This window comes from Pelophylax lessonae (assembly GCF_965119305.1).
Source record: "Pelophylax lessonae genome assembly, chromosome: 8".
In the NCBI taxonomy this organism is placed as follows: Eukaryota; Metazoa; Chordata; class Amphibia; order Anura; family Ranidae; genus Pelophylax; species Pelophylax lessonae.
In genome coordinates this window covers 262094685-262118266 of record NC_138775.1, presented here as the reverse complement: position 1 = coordinate 262118266, position 23582 = coordinate 262094685, and the positions used below count along the sequence as shown (strand labels likewise).

Sequence of the window (23582 nt, the reverse complement as noted above, 5' to 3'; positions counted from 1 at the left end):
ACACCAATCCCCCATGGCACACCCAGGGACCCCAATTCCTCATGGCACACCTGGTGACCCCGAACTCCTGTTACACCCGGTGACCCCTATCCTCCATGTCACACCTGGTGACTCCGATTCCCCATGGCACACCTGGTGACCCCGATTCCCTTTCATATCAGGGATGCTCCATGTAACATCCAGGGACCCCGATCCCCTGTTCTGGGGACACTAACTGGGCGGTATGAAGAGAGTGGCCCCCACTCTGCCCTCCTTCACAGTGATCCTGCTGATTTCTTCTCCCAGGACGCTCCTCTCTTGGACCACAGTGCTCACCACAGCTCCAACTGGCTCCTGGTGGAGGGAAAAGCAGCAGTCAGAGAGCTCCGCATGTCCTTCATCACCAACCTCCTCAGACCATTCCGGTGCCTCGTCGCTTCTGCCCCAGTAAAGGTTCCGCCCTCCAGTGCCGAGCTCCGGCTCAGGTTCAGCTCTCCTCCGCTCCCTGCTTAATACCAGCCCAGGGAAATGAACGGCTGCCTACCAGCTCAGTGCAGAGAGTCTCTTCCTGCCTGGGGTTAAGGCCGTTCAGCTCCAGCTGAAGAGGATCATCATGCAGGCAGCACTCTGGTTGGCTCCATTCCTGACTCTTGGGGCCCCTCCAACAGTGATGGAAAGCCAGGGCCTAAAAGCTCCGCCACTGCCCAAGACACCTGGCATCTTTCTCTGTCCCTTCTTCCTCCCCTACCGCCACCTCTCCCCTCAGGTCACAATAATCATTCATGATGAAGAGAGAGTGCCAACTCCTGGCTGCGCCCCCTAGGTGGCAATGCGCCCTAGGCGGCTGCCTAGTTTGCCTAGTGGAAGCACCGGCCCTGCGGGAGAGTGAGAATCCCACACGTTACCCATGGCAGGTGGGTGGAGCTGGGAACTCAAGTAAACACATAGAGGTGCATTTGTGAAAGTATTTGTGCATTTGTTCTATGTGAAGGAGCAAAAAAACAAATGTTATTGAGCTGTTTCTTGTGCTGGTCAACTGTTTTTCATTGATTTAAAAATGGAAAAAGCATAATTTGGCCACTTGAAGGTGTAATGTGTCAAATGAATATTTTATGATACTTAGTGCCATTTAGTGGCCAACTGCGAAATTTTTCCTTTTAAATGGAATTTATTGACGGTGCAAGGCAAAGGCACACTGTCCAGCCTGGCTGCCAGCAACCTGTAGGACTCAACGAAAGGTTAAAAGCTGCACTGGCTGGACAGTGCACAGTATGGAATTAATGTTTAGGGCAGCATGCTCTCAAGGATGAATGGCTAGAAAACAGACTTGAACATCAATTCCACTCCATAGATAGATCAAAATTTGGCCAGTCTATGGCAGTGATGGCGAACCTTGGTACCCCAGATGTTTTGAAACTACATTTCCCATGATGCTCATGCACTCTGGATTGTAGTTGAGCATCATGGGAAATGTAGTTCCAAAACATCCGGGGTGCCAAGGTTTGCCATCACTGATCTATGGCATCTCCCACTCAACAGAAGTCGATCCCGAAAATTTGAAAACCTTTGTCGATCAGCAGCTGCAGCCACTGATCAGTGTATTCTGTGCACATTCTGTGTATAGAACACCTCCAGGTAGCCATATTGCTTTGCATTTTCAGAAAATTACAACAGCTGCAGATTGAAAAGGAAAGGACATTTATATTAACATTCAATTACAATATGATTTGTGCCACAATTGTATACGCTATATTATTTTTTTTCTTTATTTGCTATTTTTTTCCCCCACGAAAGTGGAGTTACCCTTTAATATTATCACTTATTCTGCCTCTATAGTGTGACAGGGCCACTTTATCAGATTTGCTGCAGTTTTAAAGAGAATATGAAAAACATGATCTAAAAAGTGACTGCTTTCTCTGCACCGCAGCTGAGGTCTTATCCCGGGCTGAAGAAGATTCTTGTAGTGACTGCATTTGGCACGATATCGGTTATTTTCCTGGCCCATCACTTGAGAAGAAGACGAAGAAAAAAGACGTTAGTTCCATCGCGGGAGCCATACCAACTTCTTCTAGACTGTGCTAAATCCGTGGCCTTAGAGAGAGGTGAGTAACAGACTCCATTCATTGATTTATATTTATAACTTGTTGAAAAGTGCATTGGCGTGCAAATTCTGATTAGTTGCAATGCACCTTGATAAATGCATTGCTTTGTTAATAAAGAAAATTCCATTTAAAATAGTATTAAACCCTTGGTTTTTTTTTTTTATAGTTTAATATATTGAGCACTGTAAAATGAAAATTTTCCAGTAAACTATTTGTTAAAAATAAAACCCAAGCACTTGTTAGCCAGTCCCATGTTCATATATTTTTATGCCTTCTATTGAACGGCATGAGGTTATTATAATTCTTTTTTTTTTTTTCTGTGCGCTGACAACTAGTGGTAGTTTTGGGTCACTGCAACTTGTTTACAGTATGATTTTGGTATCTCTCTTTGCCCCTCTCCTGTTTAGGTCTAGTTAGTTAAGTCTTAGCTAGACCCTCCCCACCTGTTCCATTCTTTTTCTCAGTCTGTGTTTGTTTTTCACTGTAACAGGGTTTAGTTAAGTCATTGTTTTCTTACACTTCAAAAGACTAGAAAAGCATCCACTGAAATAAACTTGCATTGCATTCAACCACTGTTTCTTACTGAAGAGTTAAGATGCCTGTGGGTGGTGTCAAGTTAGCAGGTGACCATACTGTTTGAACAGACTGGATCTAAGGAGGGTATGTTAATGCATAAAGTGGCATTTGAAACAGAACAGCTGCAGTTTACAACTTTTAATGCTGCTGTCTCCTGCTCTCTCAGTACTGCTTCCCTAGACTTCTAGTGTTTACAGGAAAGAATTAACAGTGGGCAGTGCAGTCTCCAGCCAGCCTTTTAGCTTGGAGGAGGGAGGAGCAAGGGGAATGACTTGCTATCCTAGGCTATTGGGCTGTGTGTTTCAGTTGATGCAGAGACAACTCTAGTCCCAGCATGCAAGGGTGGCTCCATCAGATGCTGCAAGAGAAAGGAGCCACTCTGGACCAGGAAACCTGGGGCAGTGGTCATGGCACCAGGTTAACCACATCCTGCGCAGCCTATAGCAGAGCCACAGCGTGGCGATTGGTAGTGCAGTGTGTCGCTGGGACACACCACATCTCCGATCTCGGTAAAGAGCCTATGACATAGGCTCTTTACCATGTGATTAGCTGTATCCAATCACAGCTGGTCACATCATAACCAGGAAGTGACCTTTGTCGGCTTTTCCTCTGCTCGTGCTGACAAGGTGCGGGTGGCGGAGAGCTGATCAGGGGAAAGGGGGGGGTCTGCGCTCATGATCAGCGCATTAATTATCAGTGCAGACTCATCAAGGATGCCAATCAATGCCCACCAGGGATGCCAATCAGGGCCCATCAGTAATTCCTGTCAATGCCTCCTCATCAGTGCTACCTATCATTGCCGCCAATCAGTGCTGCATATCAGTACCGCCTATCAGTGAAGTAGAAAACGTATTTACAAATTTTTATAACAGAAACGAAGAAAACTTTTTTTGTTTTTAATTTTTTTTATTTTCAGTCTGAATGAGACTGCAACTCCCTCTCCTCCCTCTTTCTTTCTTTTCCCTCCTCCTCCTTATTCCTTTCTTTTCCCTCCTCTCTCCTCCTCCTCCTCTCTCCTCCTTTCTTTTCTCTCCTCTCATCTCCTCCTCCTTATTCCTTTCTTTTCCCTCCTCTCTCCTCCTCCTCTCTCCTCCTTTCTTTTCTCTCCTCTCATCTCCTCCTCCTTATTCCTTTCTTTTCCCTCCTCTCCCTCCTCCTCTCTCCTCCTTTCTTTTCTCTCCTCTCATCTCTTCCTCCTCCTTTCTTTTCCCTCCTCTCTCCTCCCTCCCTCCTCCTCCTTTCTTTTCCCTCCTCTCTCCTCCCTCCCTCCTCCTCCTTTCTTTTCCCTCCTCTCTCCTCCCTCCCTCCCTCCTCCTCCTTTCTTTTCCCTCCTCTCTCCTCCCTCCCTCCTCCTCCTTTTTTTTTCCCTCCTCTCTCCTCCTTTCTTTTCCCTCCTCTCTCCTCCATCCTCTCTCCTCCTCCTCCTTTCTTTTCCCTCCCTCAATCTCGGCCTTCTTTTTTTTTTTTTTTCTCCTTTTCTCTCTCCCCCTTGTATGTTTATGGTATTTGTAACCCATATATAATAAAGATTTTTGATTATATTTCAACAATGAGGAGCTGGAGTCTGTGTAGAATAGAGCAAACGATATACTCTATATTATAATAATTCTTTGTTATTAATTTCTGTTTAGGGTGACCAGATTTTTAAAATGAAATCCGGGGACATATATATTTTTTTTTATTGGCAAATGGCACAGGACTACATAATACACAGTGCTGGGCTCAGGGATGCATGATACACAGAGCGCTGGGCACAGAACTACATAATACACAGTGCTGGGCTCAGGGCTGCATGATACACAGAGCGCTGGGCACAGGAGTGCATAATATACAGAGCGCTGGGCACAGGAATACATAATACACAGAGCGCTGGGTTCAGGACTACATAATACACAGAGCGCTGGGTTCAGGACTACATAATACACAGAGTGCTGGGCACAGGACTACATAATACACAGAGCGCTGGGCACAGGACTACATAATACACAGAGCGCTGGGCACAGGACTACATAATACACAGAGCGCTGGGCACAGGACTACATAATATACAGGAGGGTGTTATGCATAGAGTGCAGGGTTCAGAGGTTTGCTTTGCACAGAGGACACTTCTGCCCCCACATCCATAGCTCACCTCTGCACCCTTCTCTCACAGATTATCTCTGCAGCCATCTCTTATCCCTTCCCCCACAACAGCTAAACTCTTCATCTCTCCATGCAGCAGCTCTGACACCTGCTCCCCCCCCCCCCCCCCCGATCTGCTTACTTCCCGGTCTCAGCCCTCCACAGTCAATATTTGGCTCTGTCTCTCCTCCACTGAACAGCATCAGGAGCGGCAGTGAGATCGTCCAGCAGGGGGCATCTGCATCTGAGCCACCAGACCGTTTCTCAGCCAGCATGGGATGCCCCGTCTACGTTAATCCGGCCCTAAATCTGGGGACAGACTTGGTCCATGGACAGTGTCCTCAATCTGGGGACTGTTCCCGGAAACCGGGGACGTCTGGTCACCCTAGTTTAAAGGACTACGGTGATAGGTAGAGCCCGTATCCATAGTTTGGTTTTCTTTTCTGTATTTAATTCTTTGTGGAAGGCTCCCTCACCAGAAGTCCTCACTTTCCGAATAATCTAGGACCCAATAGGGTGATTTTTTTGGTGCTGTTTATTACAATCACTCTTCCTTCTTCCCCATAGATTCCAGTTGTTCGAGTAGTAAGCAGAATCTGACGCTGTCCCTGAGCTCAGTGAAGGAGAAGGGTTCCCAGTTACATATGAATGGTGGATTGTACAGTAAATATTCAGGATCTTCGCAGAGTTTGGCTTCAGTAAGTCTATAAATGTTCTGCTATTCCACAAGTGGGAAATTATCTAGAAGGAAAGCCAGAGTATATTTCTCTATCGCTCATTGACAGACGTAGTCCTCGGTGATTCAACACCCTCGGGTTATGCTGCTCTCCACAGGAGTAGGACTAGACAGGAAAGAAAATGCTCTGGCCACACCCTAGGGGCAGTCCCCAAGGGTATATCCTCTCTCTCTCTGCTACAGCAAATCAGTTTTTTTCTGTCTAGTCAGGAGTAAGGACCTAGATACCTTGCTGGGATCTTCGGTCCTGGCAGGATTTTTTTCTTAAAAAGATTTTTAGACAGCTTTTTTTCTCCAGTGTTCCTGTGAGATCTTCAAGCAAGAAAGCTGAACTGGGCGACGGGCGGGATGTTGAGATCCAGTGGTCACCCCAGTTCAGCCTACGAGCGCGTGCAGGCCATAGCTCCGCGCTGGGTCGGCCGCGACATAGTCCCACTGGACGGGGACTGACCCTGCGAGTTACACGTCTCGCTGAAACGCCAAAGACCATGAGTCACGGCGCCCGTATTGGTCGACAGCCCTCCAACTTCGGTGGAGATGGGGTACTGTCAGGAGTTGGCGCCCGCCTGGTTCCGGTACGGTGAGTAGTATGTTCCCCCATTTCCCCTGACGGGTCCTGTGGTGAACGCGGGCCCCTCTCTGTAATGGTAAGGATGGGTTCCCCTCTATCCTATAACATGGCACAGATCCCCCTATATTGAGTGTGATTTTTGTGTACAAAAAGCCAGAAGGCTTGGTTTGGGAGCTGACAATCTAATTACAAGTATGTTTAAATGATTGTAATCTGTGGCAGTACTGGAATCTTACTGTGATAATAGAAAGTATCCTACCTGTCAGAAGCCACAGGACATGTATGCGGCTTTCCAGGTCATTCCTCCAGCTAAAGCATGCCTCCCGACGGCCACGCGGTCCGCCAGGGTTCGGTACCGCCGGTCAAGCTGATCTCCATGAGAGAAAGATTTTGCGATGCCGAGATACTCTGCAGTCACGCTGCTATTCGGTAACAGACCGCCGTAGATCGCACGAGGCTGCCATTTTGGCGTAGCCTCGTGTCTTCAGCATGGGGGCGGCCATGTTTGAGGTGACCCAAACACCTCGTGGAGCTAGGGGAGGCGCCGGAAGGCGTGCAGAGGGGCAGAGCCGCCTCCTGTCTTCCCTGGCAGCCAGCCAAGAGACTTCCTGTTTGTTTGAGACAGTGCTGAGACTAGTTGCAGTGAACTCTGAGCATCAAGTGGTGAGCCTGGGGGTCTATCTCTCTCTCTCTCTCTCTCTCGCTCGATAGGGATCCCTAGCAGGTAAAACTGAGGGGCTTTGTGGCGCTGGGGGTCTGAAAAAAAAAAAAAAAAAAGTTTTATTTATTTTTGGATTGAATTTTCCGGGTATTTACTGGAATTATCATGGACCCTGCCACACAAGTACCCCCACCTGTTTCCCTCGAGGGGGCCACGGGATCCGCCGGTGCACAGAGTATGGATGCATTTACAGCAGTTTTGGAGTCTATGGTGGCTCGGGTGGAGGCGGCCTGTCAGGAACGGGGGTCAAGAAAGCGACCCCCGCCTACCCCTATATCATTTGACACTTCAGACTCAGAGTCTGAGATGGTCATTGCAGCTGCAGGTCCCTCTGCAAGGGCTGTTGTCTCAGGTAAAGTTCCTTCAGACAGTGAGGAGGACGTTCATACTTCCGCCATAATTCGGGAAGAAGCATTGGTGGACGCACTAGTTGTGGCGGTTCGGGAAACCTTAAGACTTGAGGTTTCACCGGCAGAGGCAACTAAAACAGAGATTCCCTTTGGTACTAACAAACCCACCAAAACGGTGAAGGTTTTTCCTGTACCCAAGTGTTTTGGTAATAAGATTAAAGAGGAATGGGAGCATTCTAAGCGTACCTTTGCTATTTCCAAACGTATTGCTAGACGCTATCCGTTTGAGGAATCCCTCATTAAGAAATGGACGGTACCACCAGTGGTGGACCCACCTATTTCCAGACTGAATAAAGCCACGGTTTTTCCAGTAGAGGACACTTCGTCCTTTAAGGATCCGGTGGATCGGAAGGTGGAAGCGGAGTCCCGCACTATTTTTTCCCTGATAGGGTCAGCCTTTAGACCAGTAATTGTCATTGGTCTGGTTTCCCAGACACTTACGGAATGGGCGAGATTGGTGCGCCAGGACCTGAAGGGGAAAGATATCCCCCAGGGAACATCTGAATTGATGGAACAGATTATACAAGGGCTACAGTTTGTCTGTGATGCAGCCTTGGATGCTACCCCCCTATTAGGGCATGCATCTATGTCAGCGGTAATCCTCAGACGTGTGCTGTGGTTAAAATGCTGGTCAGCGGACCTAGGTTCCAAAAAGACCTTGACGAATCTCCCCTTTCAGGGGAATCGCCTATTTGGGGCCACCCTAGATGAGATCATTAAGGACGCCACTGGGGGCAAGAGCACTTTCTTGCCACAGGCTGCTAAAGCTAAGGGACCTCGTAACAAGCGAGGACCTTTCTTTACCGCCCATAAAGGGTTCGTACGCCCGGCTGGAACAAGCGGGAAAGGCAATGCTCCTCCAGGAGGGTTCAAGAAGGGCTGGTCGGACAAACAGAGGACCGACTCAGCCAAACCCGAAGCAAAGGATTACACAGCCTGAAGGTGCGCCCCCACCCGGTTTGAGGGTGGGGGGACGTCTTCACCGGTATTCAGGGCATTAGATCGAGCATCGATCACTGCTACCGGTGCTATTCTTCCCTTCCAACATTTAAGTACTACAGGTAGCAGCAGTTACCGTTCCCTGAACAGATCTTTTCCTTTACCTTTTCCAAAGATTAGTCTCAGTTCCCCACAAGAATCGGATCCGGTTGAACAGACAGACCAAGAAGCCTTTAGCCAGGTGACTTCGGTCCCGGAGGTTCAACCAGGAGAGATCACCGTTCCTGATAGGAATCAGGTGTCTGATAAATGTGGGGGAACAGAGAACGAGCAGACTTTGTCGGATGGTCGGGGCCAGATAGCTCTAGGGACGCCTGGTTCAGATCCAGTCAGCGCCAGTGGTCCTAGAAATTCTAGGCTGGCCTCGTCAAGCCGGTCTGGCCGGCTTGGACATACTAGTCGCGGACGTTCCTTGGGAACTTCGTCTCAGGGAGTGTCTGCGGTCTCAAGGACCAATCTTCCATCATGCTTTACAGTCGCTGGTTTTAATGGCCTGGCCATTGAGACCCAGGTACTGAAGGACAGAGGGTTGTCAACTTCAGTTATTCCTACCCTTATTAAAGCAAGGAAAGCGACTTCCAGCAAGGTCTATTATCACACATGGAAGACTTATATCGCGTGGTGCGAATCTTTAGGGATTCCTCCACGTACCTATTCGGTGACCCGAATATTGGCCTTTCTGCAGAAAGGGGTTGAGCAGAAACTAGCCTTGAGCACCATCAAAGGTCAAGTTTCAGCATTAGCAATCTTCTTTCAGAAACCTTTAGCTACCAAGTCCTTGGTACGGAATTTCATCCAGGGGGTGCGGCACCTGGCTCCACCAGTCCGTGCGCCCTTACCGCCCTGGGATCTTAATTTGGTTTTGTCGGTTCTACAGAAACCTCCCTTTGAAAACATCAGGGAGATTCCCTTGCTTACTTTATCCCAGAAGGTGGCCTTCTTGGTGGCTATCACTTCTGCTCGCAGGGTGTCAGAACTGGCTGCATTATCATGCCAGTCCCCATACTTAGTGATTCATAGGGATAAGGTAGTGCTTCATCCTAAGCCATCCTTTCTTCCAAAGGTGGTTTCAGATTTTCATCTGAATGAAGATATCGTACTACCTTCCTTGTGTCCTCAGCCCAATCATCATCGGGAACATGCGTTGCATTCCTTGGATGTGGTTCGGGCAATCAGGGTTTACCTGAAGGCTACGGAATCGTTCCGTAAGACGGATTCACTTTTTGTGATCCCGGATGGCCCCAGAAAGGGGTTGCCTGCATCTGCCGCGACTATCTCCAAATGGATTAGACAGACGGTGGTACAGGCTTATGCTATTAAGGGTCGGAGTCCTCCGTTCCCTGTTAGGGCGCACTCCACTCGAGCGCTCAGTACTTCCTGGGCCTTCCGCCATCAGGCGTCAGTGGTCCAGGTATGTAAGGCGGCCACCTGGTCGTCGGTACATACCTTTACAAAATTTTATAAGATTGATGTGATGGCATCGGCGGATGCCTCATTTGGCCGCAATGTTTTGCAGGCCGCAATTTGAGGAGACCGGTGGTCTACCTCGAGGGATTTTTTCTGTTGAAAAATTTTCTGTTGAGTCTCATCACTGAGGATGAGCATTGTAAACTTCTAGTTGGCACCGGTTGGGCCTTCTAGAGTGGATTTGATTTCCAATTTCCCACCCCTCATTTGTGGTACTGCTTTGGGACGTCCCGAGGGTGTTGAATCACCGAGGACTACGTCTGTCAATGAGCGATAGAGAAAAATTGATTTTTGTAAAATCTTACCGTAAAATCCTTTTCTCTTAGCTCATTGACAGACGTAGTACCCGCCCCTCTGTTTTGGAGTTGGGTTGGGTTAAATTCTCTAGACACTGCTTTGTGACATAACTGATTTGCTGTAGCAGAGAGAGAGAGGATATACCCTTGGGGACTGCCCCTAGGGTGTGGCCAGAGCATTTTCTTTCCTGTCTAGTCCTACTCCTGTGGAGAGCAGCATAACCCGAGGGTGTTGAATCACCGAGGACTTCGTCTGTCAATGAGCTAAGAGAAAAGGATTTTACGGTAAGATTTTACAAAAATCCATTTTTTCAGCCAAATACATTTTGATATGACCTTCACATTGTTGCATGCTTGAGGTTCACATGGTTAGTTTATTTTTCATATAGAGATGTATGGATTGTAGAGGTCATCATATAGAGATGTATATATTGTAGAGGTCATCATATAGAAATGTATGGATTGTAGAGGTCATCTGCATACCAGAAATTCATCTGCTGAGACTATAGGATAAACCACAAAGTGAGTTCTTTGTTTTTGGTCATTTTGTGTAGGCTGACCGCCTTGTGGCCATTTGATAAATTATCAATTTATTTTCTGATCAATCTCTTCCAGTAGGAATTATCAGTCTTCACAATCTTCACAATGGGACACAGATCACAAAAAGATATCTGACAGGGGTTATAACCCTCCTTTACTCTATCCAAAATTTAAAAAAAAGAACTGTTTCGCCTATTATTCTACTTTAACCACTTAAGCCCCGGAGGATTTGGCTGCTAAAAGACCAGGGGGTATTTTGCGATTCGGCACTGCGTGACTTTAACGGACAATTGCGCGGTCGTGCGATGCTGTACCTAAACGAATTTGACGTCCTTTTTTTCCCCACAAACAGAGCTTTCTTTTAGTGGTATTTGATCACCTGTGCGATTTTTTTGATCATGCGCTATAAACAAAAAAAGAGCGTCAATTTTGCAAAAATAACAATATTTTTCACATTTTTTTTATATGAAATTCCCAAAAAAAAAAAAGTAAAAATCAAAATTTTTTAACATTTTCGGCCAATTTGTTTTATGCTACATATGTTTGGTAAAAAAATCGCAAAAAGCGTATTTTGATTGGTTTGCACAAAAGTTATCGCGTTTACTAACAAAGGGAAAGATTTTTGTCATTTTTGTTGTTTTTTTTTTAACGCGTGATGGCGGCGATCTGCGATTTTTTTTTTTTTTTTTTGCGGTACTGCGACATTGCGGCGGACAGATCGGACCCCTGACTGACATTTTTGACACTTTTGGGGTTACCAGTGACATTTCTACAGTAATCCGTGCTATATATATATGCACTGTTACTGTAAAATTACACTGGCAGGGAGGGGCTGTGTGTGTCCCTAGGGGCGTGATTCTAACTGTGATTGGCTGTGGCTTGAGGTGTAGTTACACTGATCAACGGTTCTACATAGTAGAACCGTATGATCAGTGTCTCTACACAGGGAGAACTGACAGGCAGCTTGTTTACACAAGCTGCCTGCCTTTCTCCCTCTCCCCCGCCGATCGCCGAGTGACCGAGGGACATCGGGTCCGCTGGTCACACGCGCGGGGGGGTGCGTGACCGCGCAGGAGCGCGCCGCCGGCGGCGCGCGCTCGCTCTCCAGACCCTCCCAGGCTAGTGACGTATATATACGTCACTTTGCCTGTGAGGGGCTGACCGCCGCAGTATATTTACTTGCGGCGGTCGGCAAGTGGTTAATGTATATATATGTGTGTGTGTGTGTGTGTGTGTGTGTGTGTGTGTGTGTGTGTGTGTATGTATGTATATATATATATATATATATATATATATAAGAAAAACATTTGGTGAAAAACCAAAAAGAACTGCGCACATGAATAAACTTACTAACTGTATAATGGTGCTGTGACAGCCACTCAAGTGTTAGTGAACAATTAGAAATAAATTAAATAAAATGAATGGAATTGCTTCCACACTGTGAGCTGCAAACAAACAGCATGAATGCCGTGACAATAGAAAATAGTGAATATATTGCGCTCAACACATTGATGTTCTCAATAAAGTGTACTTGTGCAAATAAATATAAATATAAAAATCATAAAGTGCTTAATATCAATAAAAAAAGTCCAGTGGTTAGCAGCAACAATTTTTTGATAGAAGCATAGACTTGATAGGAGTGATTGCAAAGCCTCCACCTCCACACTTTCACACAGTGCTCTTACAAGGTACTTCTTACCAGAAATATATGACCCCTTAATTATAGGGGGTCACACAGACATAATGATCCAAAAATTAAACTGATCCTCGGCTTCAAATTCCCTCACAGTTGAGGAATCCGCAGTCCGGATGCTCAGCTCCCCGGTGGGGATATCGGTGTAATCCTGGTGAGATCCCAGGGATCCAGTGCAGGGAAAGTTAAGCCCCGTACACACGCACAGATCGTCGTCATACAAATGTTCGTCTTTTCTCCCCGGGATGTCGGTGTCTGTTGAAAAGTGCAAAGACAGCACAAGGACAGCACAAGAATTTTGTCCGCAGACTTCAGCTGACTGCAGAAGTGATGTCATGTAATGGTTAACTTTCCCTGTGTTTTTTATTTTCTGAGCATGCCCAGTCTTGCAAATCTGCGGTCTGTCGGCTGATTTCTGTACTGACAGGCGAACAATCGTCCGTTCTGGTGTCCGCAGACAAAAATTTTCATGTTTGCAAGAAAGACTCTTGTCCGCGGATTGTGTGCAGACAGCTGTCGGAGGCACCATACTAACACGCGTACAATCGGCAGATCTTTCGTCCGCCGACGTTTGTATGACGACGATCTGTGCGTGTGTACGGGGCTTTAGTTGTAGAAGTTGAGTCTCCCTCTCGGTCTGGGCAGTGTGATGGAGGAGGAGAGCACTGCGCTTTGTGCTGGACGTACTCTACAGTGTATATGTGTATGTGTGTGTATATATATATATATATATATATATATATATATATATATATATATATATATATATATTTATTTGTGTGTATATGTATGTACATACATACGTATGGGGGATTCACCTTCTCTTTGTCCTGTTAATCATTATCATCGAAAGCTAAAGAAAATCGAAAATTTTTGCTTGATATAACAGTGATATAGGGGTAATCTTCTAATGGGGACACTAGTTCTGATGAGCCTAGTGACAATCGGGGATTCCCTCACATTGGAGGGATTTCCTCTCACTTCCTGTTTTGGGTATGGGACAGGAAGTGAAAGAGAAAATCTCCCCATAGGGACAAAGATGGCAAAAAAGACGCTTACAGGGCTTATAACCCTCTTCTACTCAACCCACAATAAAAAAAAAAAGTTTTGCCTTTAGTTCTACTTTATGGGTCCATGTAAAAGCATGGTGGGGCCCTCACTGCTGCTTTTAAAATCTTGCTCATAGGTGCATGATTTTACATAGGATCTTGCTGGCATATGCATTTTTAATGCACTTCCGGTGTGTTTTCTGGTTACCCGACTCCCAGCATGCACCTGTGAAACACAGACATGTGACTAAAAAAAAGCACCAAAGGCTGCTTTCACACTGCGCTGCTTTGCATATGTGTCTATTACCAAGCATGCACCTGTGGCACTTGGACACGTGATTCCAAAAATGCACCAAAAACACAAAGCAGGTGCGTTTTTGCTGTGTTTTTAGTGCGTTTTATAAATCCATACAGACCTGCGTTTTTGGTGCATTTTTAGAAACCACACCAAAGATGCTACAAGCAAGACTTTTTCAAACACACCGCACCCGAAGAGTCCCATAGGATTTAAAAGGAAACCTTTTTCTTGTGTTTTGTTAGCAGGAAAAAAAAAACACAGCAAACAGGCATTGGTGTGAAAGGGCCCAAAAATGCCACCGTGATGCATGTTTGACGTGTTTTCTATTCATTTCAATGGGAAGCTGCATTTTTGGTGCCGTTTTAGAAACGAATCAAAAGATGCTGCAAGCAGGAGTTCTCAAATTGCACTGCACCCACAGGGCAATGGTGCGAAGAGTCCCATAAGATTTAACCACTTTACCACTAGAGCATTTTGCTGTCTTACGTCTGGGCCACTTTTTGCGATTCGGCACTGTGCGACTTTAACTGAGAATTGCGCGGTCATGCGACGCCGTACCCAAACGAAATTTACGTCCTTTTTTTCCCACAAACAGAGCTTTCTTTTGGTGGTATTTGATCACCTGTGCGATTTTTACTTTTTGCGCTATAAACAAAAAAAGAGCGTTTATTTTGAAAAAATAATATTTTTAACATTTTTTTATATGAAATTCCCCCCAAAAAAGATGTAAAAATCAATTTTTTTTTTAATTTTTGGCCAATTTGTTTTCTGCTACCCATGTTTGGTAAAAAAAAATCGCAATAAGCGTATTTTGATTGGTTTGCGCAAAAGTTATTGCGTTTACTAACAAAGGGAAAGATTTATGTCATTTTTGGTGTTTTTTTTTTAATGAGTAATGGCGGTGATCTGCAATTTTTTTTTTTTGCGGGACTGCGACATTGCGGCGGACAGATCGGACCCTTGACTGACATTTTTGACACTTTTGGGGGTACCAGTGACATTACTGCAGTAATCAGTGCTATAAATATGCACTGTTACTGTAAAAATGACACTGGCAGGGAAGGGGTTAATTTTATTGGAGAGGGAGGGGTTAATGTATGCCTGGTGCTTACTAACGTGTGTGGGGGGAGGTGACTGTGTGAGACAGGGACAGATCGGATGTCCAGCTATGCTGAACACTCCGATCTGTCACTCCCTGTCACTGAGGAGATCCGCCCGCTCTGTTTACACAGGCGGGCGGATCTGCACACTAGATCCCCGACGATTGGGGCAGAGCGGCGTCGATCGCCGCTGCTCCTCCCCTGGCCCGACTCCCGCTGTGAATGAAAACAGCGGGAGCGCGCCTCCGGCGGCGCGCGAGCGCTGCCTACAGGGGGAGGAGTCTGGCGACGTAGGTCTACATCGTCAGATCTACAAGAGCCACTTTGCCGCAGTAGTACTACGGTACTCAGCGGTAAAGTGGTTAAAGGGAAACCTTCTTTTCTTGTGTTTTTTTTTTTTTTTTTTTAGAAGGTAAAAATGCAGCAAATGCAGTAAAACCGCATTGGTGTGAAAGGATTAAAAAATGTTGCAGTTTTGAAAAGCACACTAAAAATGCAGCAAGCAGGGCTTTTAAAAACGCAAGTGACCAGTGTGAAGAGTTCCATAGGATTTCAAGGGATGCATTTTTCATGCATTTTTCTTGCACTTCTTTTAACTACTTGTCGACCATCTCACATATGAGTGTCGGGTCACGTATCTAGTACGTGATCCAGCACTGCCAGGTAGGGGGCGTGCCTGCTGTGCTGTGATTAGTCAATGGATGACCAATGACACCCGCTGATTGGTGAGAAGAAAGACAGCACAAAGCTCTGTGAATGTAAGCAATACAGAGCTCTGTCCTGTCAGTGGGGGTGCGCTGGTTTTTGTTTCCCTGTGTTTAGAACGCATAGCGCCGTGGAACGCATGTTGGAACGCACAGCGCATGCGCATTAAGTATTTTTGGTTGGAACGTCACAATCTGATGGGTGGCGGCAATCTGATAGAACACCGGCAGCCTGTAAAACTCTGAGAGTCTGAAAGCTGCTGCAGCTGGACAGTGCACTAGCTAATTGGTACTAGCATTAAGGCTCCATTCACACCTGAGCGTATCGTTTTCAGGCGTTTTTCTGGTCTTTTTTATAGGCGTTTTTTTGGGGCTTTTTTGCAGGCTTTTTTTTGGGCTTTTTACAGGTGTTTTTTTGGGGCTTTTTACAGGCGTTTTCTTCCGCCTTTTTTCAGGCGTTTTTTTGCAGGTGTTTGGACGAAGGCATTGACATCTAACAAAAAACGCCTGTAATCTGCCAAAAAAGAAGCTCATGTACTTTTTTGACCTTCAGGCGTTTTTCTTCTGGAGACAAAACACTCAGATGTGAACAGGGGCCATTGAAATGAATGGGATTTTGTTTGTTGGGCGTTTTGAGAATTCAGAGATGAGCTTTTTATGAGCTGAAATACGCTCAGGTGTGAACAGGGCCTTAGGGCAGTATGTGCCCAGGGAGGAATACCCGGAATGCAGATTTCTTTTGCATTCCATCCCTGGACGCATAGTGCCCTGAGTGCCGGTTCACATTTGTGCGATGCGGGAACGCTGCGAATATACAGCTTGTTCCCGCATCACATCCGCACCCCTGGCATTTCGCACTGCCATATGCCATACGCTGGGGGTGTCAATTAAAAATTAACAACACCCCCAGATCAGATTGCATATCGCAGTGCAATCTGAAAGTTCGCACAAAATCGGATCTCACTAGTGTGAACCACCATGCGATCCGATTCTGCTGCGGACCAAAAAATGGGTCCTGTGCGAGTTAGGTGCGATGGTGGTGCGAATTCAGCCGTACAAACTGTATGGCTGAATTTGCACCGCACAGAGATCGCATGTAATTGTAGGAGCAGTGTGCTCTGAATTACATGCGATCTCTGTGATCGCAGTAATGTGAACCGGCCCTCATCTTAGTAGATTTATAGGCTGCTGGCAGCAGGGCCTGTGCATTCATCAATGCCAGAATGTCATGCTCAGGGGCTGAACACCCAGTTTGCATGAAGCCTAAATAAATAGCATTCCACATGTGACACTCCTTGTGCCCCCTCTGTCCTTGCAGCCTCAGAGCAGCCTATCAGGAGTTGGATAGGAATGCCCCACCCATCCCTATTCCTGATTACTGGATAATGCATGCTGCCAGCAGGGGGCGGGGCCCAGAAACAGGAAGAGATTTTCCCCAGAGACACCATGTGATAGAGCATCTGCATAACGTTTGCTGTAAGTACCATACCATCGACCCAAGCGTGCCGCAGTTTAGGTGTGCGTTACCTACTTCCAGTCCGGATCTTTTCTGGCACTTTTTGTTCACATGTAACAATCAGTATTTCTCTCTAGAAAATTACTTAGAACCCCCAAACATTTATATATATATATATATATATTTTTTTTTTAAAGCAGAGGCCCTAGAGAATAAGTTGGTAGGTTTTGAGATTTTTTATGTTACATGGTATTTGCGCAGCGGTTTTTGCTTTGGGGAAAAAATACACTTTTTTCAATTCTAATTAGATCTGCATGATTATTCGTAGAAAGATTGTGAGCTTGATTCAAGCATGTTAAGAGATGTATGGGCATTTCTTTTTTTTTTTTATTCATACCTAGGTGGATGCTGCATCTGTCCCTAAGCACCTCTAACCCTGAGAACCGAGCGATCAAACACCGCCGATCACTCAGTTCTCACAGCTCCCCAAGCAGAGAGCTGCTGACTGTCAGTCAGCAGCTCTCTGCTCTGCCCCCTCCTCTCTCACTGGAATGCTGGGCTGTGGAGGGGTTGGAAGCGGTCCAGGCTTGTGGGGGTATCATGATTCCATTGTTGTGATGATGCCCAAGCCTGGACTGACTCTGTGATGTCAGCAGACTGTGGACTTGAGCCCGCTCTCTGCTAAAAACTGGTCACTGTTTACGAACTGCACTCCTGTGATCCACAGGAGAAGTACAGCCAAATTAGCTTTGGTTGTACTTCTCCTTTAAAACTGACATTATTTGTACTTTAACTACTTCCCACCCGCCCTATAGGCGATTGACGGTGGGAAAGTGGTTGCATTATCCCGGGGGGGGGGGGGGGGGGTGCAGAGCGGCGTGTCCAATCACAGCTGGTCACGTAGTACACAGTAAGAGCCGTTGATCGTCTTTCCTTAGTTTAGAGTAGAGGAGAGCCGATCTGCGGCTCTCCTGACGGGGGGGGGGGGGGATGTCCACCCATGACCCCAGGGATGCCCACCATGGCCACCAGGGATGGCAACCAGGGCTCAGGGAACCCGCCAGTGCCCTCCCCATCAGTGCTGCCCGCCAGTGCCCTCCCCATCAGTGCTTCCCACCAGTGCCCACCATTGCCATCTATCAGTGCCACCCACCAGTTCCCATTAGTGCCCTTCAGTGCAGCCTATCTGTGCACACCAATGCTGCATATCAGTGCTACCTATCAGTGCTACCTATCAGTGCCACATATCAGTGCCCATCAGTGCTGCCTATCAGTGCCGAATATTAGTGCCACCTCATCAGTGCCTGTCAGTGCAGCCTCATCAGTGCAGGAAAAAACATATCTATTTACAAAATTGTATAACATAAACAAAAAAACTTTTTTTTTTTTTTTTAAACTTTTCAGTCTTTTTTTTAATTGTTTAGCAAAAAAGAAAAAACCTTGCGGTGATCAAATACCACAAAAAAAAAGTCTATTTGTGGGAAAAAAATGACATAAATTTGGTTTGGGTACAGTGTTGCATGACCGCGCAATTGTCATTCAAAATGCAACAGCGCTAAAAGCTGAAAATTGGCCTGGGCAGGAAGGGGGTGAAAGCGCCCGGTATGAAGTGGTTAAGGTCACATTCACGCCTGAGCATGTTGTCACCTGATTGCTGAAGCACAACAACACGCAAGTTAAAGAATGGCATTATTCCTAATGAGCCCGTCCACACCTGAGCGATGTGTCACCTGTCACGTTAGGCTTGAAAAAAGTATCTTTTTCCAGAGCAGAATGACGTGCTTTGGCCTTATAGATTTAATGGGAGTGCCAGAAAAATGCACGTTTAAGCAGGTTCTTCGAATGCTCCCATTAAAATCTATGGGGACAAAAACACGCCATTCTGCTCCTGTACTACAAGTTGCATGTAAAAATGCACAAGCAAAAGTGCAAAAAAAAAGTCCTACGGTAATTGCCTGCCCATGTTCACACATTAAGGGCGCACAATCCTTTCATTCAGTGTGCAGTTCTGCATGTGTGTTTTTACAAGCATTTTGTAAAGCATTTGAAGTGCGTTTGCAGCTCGTTAGCAGTGATTTTTTTTTTTTTTTTTCCGCGTTCACAGTGCATTTTTTTGTTTTTTTTGGCTTGTTTACAGATACAATCAACCATGGTTTTAAAATTCAGACAAACGCATAGGCAAGAAAAGTGAATGTATTTTAATGAGTCTAGTTTACACGTGGTGCTTTCAGGTGCATTGAAAAAAAAAAAGTACAGTATGCTGCATTTTTTCGCATTTAAGGGCCAATTCACACTACAGTTTTTGCATTCCAGATGCCTGTCTGTATTTGCGTTTTTTTCATGTGTTCCAGTGGGTTTTTTTTTTTTTTTTTCTCGTTCTACTTTTGTTGACCGCACTGGAACGCGCTGCACTGGTGTGAACTAGGGCCGTTCCATGTTAAACACTGTCTGTGTTTTTGATGCAGAAGAAAAATGCATTGGACGATGCGCGGTGGCCCGCACTGCCTAGTTCTGCTGTTAGTACGCTGCCTGTGGGGTGGAAGCGACGCCATCTCTCCCCTATATAATCCCTGGTACAGGCACAGCCAGGGACTGGTATTCCTCCAGTGGCGCGATTGTTACATCTTTGTCTAAGATAAATGATGCATTTGTGAAAAATTACGGATGGTCTATGAAATCGGTGTCTCCTGGATGCTTGCATTTATGCGGGCCATTGCACCATTTGGAATTTATGGGCGTTTTCGACTCGATCCAGATGACTTGATGAACTAAATTCTCTTCAGGACACTCTCCTTGCATCCTCTTTCTCGACCACTGACACTCGTTCTCTGACTATCCTACTCCGGGGTGGTTCCCCTCAGGTCAGGCCCCTTGACACGATCCCCTGTACACAACGATACTGTTTTTCTAGGGTCTCCAGTGTCTCCCCCTCAGTCAGCTTTCCTGGACCTCTGGATTCAGCTCCGTTCCTCTGGCCCTCAGGACAACCTCCTGATGCCACGTGCCACTGCTACAGAGGAGGAGGCAGCCGTCACCCTCCCTCCGGGACTCTGCTCACCAGCCTAAGGCCCCGCACCACCTGTGCTCCTGGCTTTTATATAATATCCCAGAATGCAGCGAGACAGCCAGTCTCTGCCAATCACCAAGACTGTATCAAAGCCTATGTATCCATTGGTCAGGTTTCCTCTCACTGTCCAACATACCTCCCTATTGGACCAGTGTGAAACACTCTCTAGACTCAATGAATCACACACTGAGCACACTGAGCAGACCTCACTAACCGATCCTGCTCTCTGATAGGCAGAAAGCCATATAGATTTGCCTGCTGCTCCTCTTATAGGCAGACAGAGCCAAAAACTATGCTCTCTCACTAGCACCTACCTAGGAGGGTGCTACGTGTGTGCGCTATTCTCTATGGTTCAGTTTGTTTGCAGCATATCACCCTATTTTATATTTATTTGATTGGAAAGGCATAAACATTTTAGTAATTAATAGAGATGATTTGATAATGGGTTTTAAATTACTTCCGATAAAATATAGTAATTTAGAGCGGAGTTCCGGCCTCAAAAATGACTTTGGGCCATCTGCTTGCTGACATTAACCTGAAAAAGAAATGGATAGTGGCAATTTTTTTTTTCTTTACTTACCTTGTTATAGAATAAAGTATACTTACCTTCCTTCCACTTCCTCCCTCTGCGGCCGCGACCCGCGCCGTCACTTCCTGCTTGCATTGATTCCTGGGAGCTGAACGTCATCGCGCCTGCATCGGCCCCGCTCGTCCCTTCCGGTGCATGCGCGTTATTCCCTGCTAAACAGCTTCTGGGCATGGCCAGAAGCTGTGCAGGAATGACGCACCCGCACCGTAACTGACGAGTGGGGCCGGTGCAGGGCATTCTGGGGCCGAAGAGGACACGGAAAAGGACGCCGAAGAGGACGCGCTGGCTTCAGCTGCCCACACCTGAGATGGCAGCGCTGGACAAGACATTTTGAAGGTAAGTATTTCTTCTAAAAGGTAAGTGCGACCTGGGACAGTTCAGAGGCTATCCATTGTGGAATGTACTAGCCCTGACTGTCCCGGGGGGATTTTTATTGAAAAATAATTTCCGAGGCTGGAACTCTGCTTTAAGTGTTACTAAACCCAGGGTCCTGCATTTACTATATCTGGTGTCCCACAGTACACACAACATGGAAATGCAATTATTTTAGTAAATATAAACTGCTAAAAATGCTAAATACCTTTTCTCAAGAAGCAGTATAGAGCAGTGTTGGGACTTCTATCAGTGTCTAGTTAAAGCTTGTAGGAGGGGTTTTCATTCTTTGTCTGTCCTATGAGGCTGCAGGACCCCTGACCCTCTGTTTGGACAGTGGTGATTGGCCCTCTGCTGATTACAGGCACCCTCCCCGCCCCCCCCAAAAAAATCTCTCCAGCAATACACCCCAAACTGAGCATGTGCAGAGTGCTTCCAAGGCTCTGTTTTATCAGGATATGGTTATGAGTAAGCGACCTACAGAGTCGTGAAACATGTCAACCGTGTCCATGTCTGTTCGATGCACCGTTGTCTTATGAATGGGAATAAACACTTCAAGTTCATTCATCTCTGAGTGCGGTCACTTTTTCTCTTTGGAAGTTTTATCAGGAGATGGATTTGGGACTGTGGAAGAAGGGAAGGATCAGAGAAGACAGGATCAAACAGCCTTTTTTATGTGGAGGATTAACCCCTTAGGTTCCACAGTGATTATAACAAGCATGCTTTACTGCATATACACACTGATTTTACTGTTGTGGGTTTAGTAGCACTTTAACTGTAATATTTAATACCTTGGTATATTAATATCTGTATTCAATACATAAGTTACTGTAACGGATGACATGCTATATATGTATCATTTTGGGGGTTTTGTTTCTTTTTTTAGGTGAGAAGCGGGAACTCTTGTCACAGCTGTGCCTGCATCAATTCCAGCTCCTGGGATAAGACTGAAGAAGAGGAGGTGAAGCTTGTAAATATCCCGGTCACCACTCCAGAGAACCTTTATTTGATGGGTATGTCCGCTCCGGGACTGTACAGACGTGGTCCAAACTGCACCATGGCTCAAAACTGCTTATTGTACAAAGCCTGCCTTCCTAAGGCACTGGGAGACTGTAGGGTTTTTATTTACTAAAACTGGAGAGTGCAAAATCTGGTGCAGCTGTGCATAGAAACCAATCAGCTTCCGGGTTTTATTATCAAAGCTTAATTGAACAATCTGAATTTAGGAGCTGATTGGCTACCATGCACAGCCGCACCAGATTTTGCACTCTCCAGTTTTAGTAATTCAACCCCTTTGTATGTTGCTTACTGGAGCACAAAAATGGCTGTATGGGCTTGTTTACACATGCATTAAGGACTGCAACGTATCTGAAAAGCAATACACATTTGGAGCACTTTTCAGAGACAGGAAGTCGAGTGAGGGCAAGATGGCCCTCACTCGACTCTATGATCTTGGTGGACTGGAGCGACATCAAACGTCGTTGCCTAGCAACCGGTTTAAAGGGCTGATTTTTTTTTCTTTCTTTTTTAGTGTAGTTGTAAGATCTGAGGTCTTTTTGACCCCGGATCTCACAATAAAGAGGACCTGTCATGCCTATTTCTATTACAAGGGATTTTTACATTTCTTGTAATAGGAATAAAAATGATCAAAATGTATTTATTTATTTTTAAAAACTGTGTAAAAATAATAAAATAAATAGGAAAAAAAAAATTAAAGCGCCCTGTCCCCGTTGGCTCACGCGCAGAAGCTAACACAAAAGTAAGAGGGTCGCTGGTTCGAATCCCAACCATGACACTACCTGCCTGGAGTTTGCATGTTCTCCCTGTGCCTGAGTGGGTTTCCTCCGGTGTACTCTGGTTTCCTCCCACACTCCAAAGACATGCTGGTAGGTTAATTGGATAATGTATAAAAAAATTGGCCCTACTGTATGTATGTATGAATGTGAGTTAGGGACCTTAGATTGTAAGTTGCTTGAGGGCAGGGACTGATGTGAATGTACAATGTATATGTAAAGCGCTGCGTAAATTGACAGCGCTATATAAGTACCTGAAATAAATAAAATAAATAAAAGGAAGTCCCGCCCACATATGTAAATGGTGTTCAAACCACACATGTGAGGTATCACCTCGATCGTTAGAGAGCAATAATTTGAGCCCCAGACCTCCTCTAAAAATGTCTACAGGTTACCAGCTTAGAGTTACAAAGTGTCGCCTATGGGGATTTTTAGTACCAAAGTTTATTGCCATTCCGCGAGCGTGCGCAATTTTGAAGCATGACATGTTGGGTATCTATTTATATCTACATTATCTTTCACATTATGAAAAAAAATTGGGCTAACTTTCACTGTTTTCTTATTTTTTAACTCAAAAAAGTAAATTTTTTCCAAAAAAATTGCGTTTGGAAGACCGCTGCGCAAATACGGTGTGATAAAAAATATTGCAACGATCTCCATTTTATTTTCTAGGGTCTCTGCTAAAAAAAATATATATATATATATATATATATATATATATATATATATATATATATATATATATATATATATATAATGCTTGGGGGTTCCAAGTAGTTTTCTAGCAAAAAAAAAAAAAAACAGATCTTAGCTTGTAAACACCAAGTGTCAAAAATAGGCCTAAAGTGGTTAATAAAGTACCATTGGAGCTCCAGGCTCCTTCAGAAAAAAATAAAAATCAGCAGCTATAAATACTGTAGCTCCTGACTTTTAATATTAGAAC

General features: G+C 45.6%; 1 protein-coding gene across 2 annotated transcripts in view; it reads left to right on the top strand.

The window, feature by feature from the left end:
- The window catches only part of MIGA1 (mitoguardin 1), a 130155-nt gene that overhangs the window by 15319 nt on the left and 91254 nt on the right, over positions 1-23582 (top strand). For both annotated transcript variants that reach the window (XM_082265326.1, XM_082265325.1), the window contains 3 exons: positions 1907-2081; positions 5346-5476; positions 21733-21859. In XM_082265326.1, the coding sequence (XP_082121452.1) occupies positions 1907-2081; positions 5346-5476; positions 21733-21859 (433 nt within the window). The remainder of the gene's footprint in view (positions 1-1906; positions 2082-5345; positions 5477-21732; positions 21860-23582) is intronic.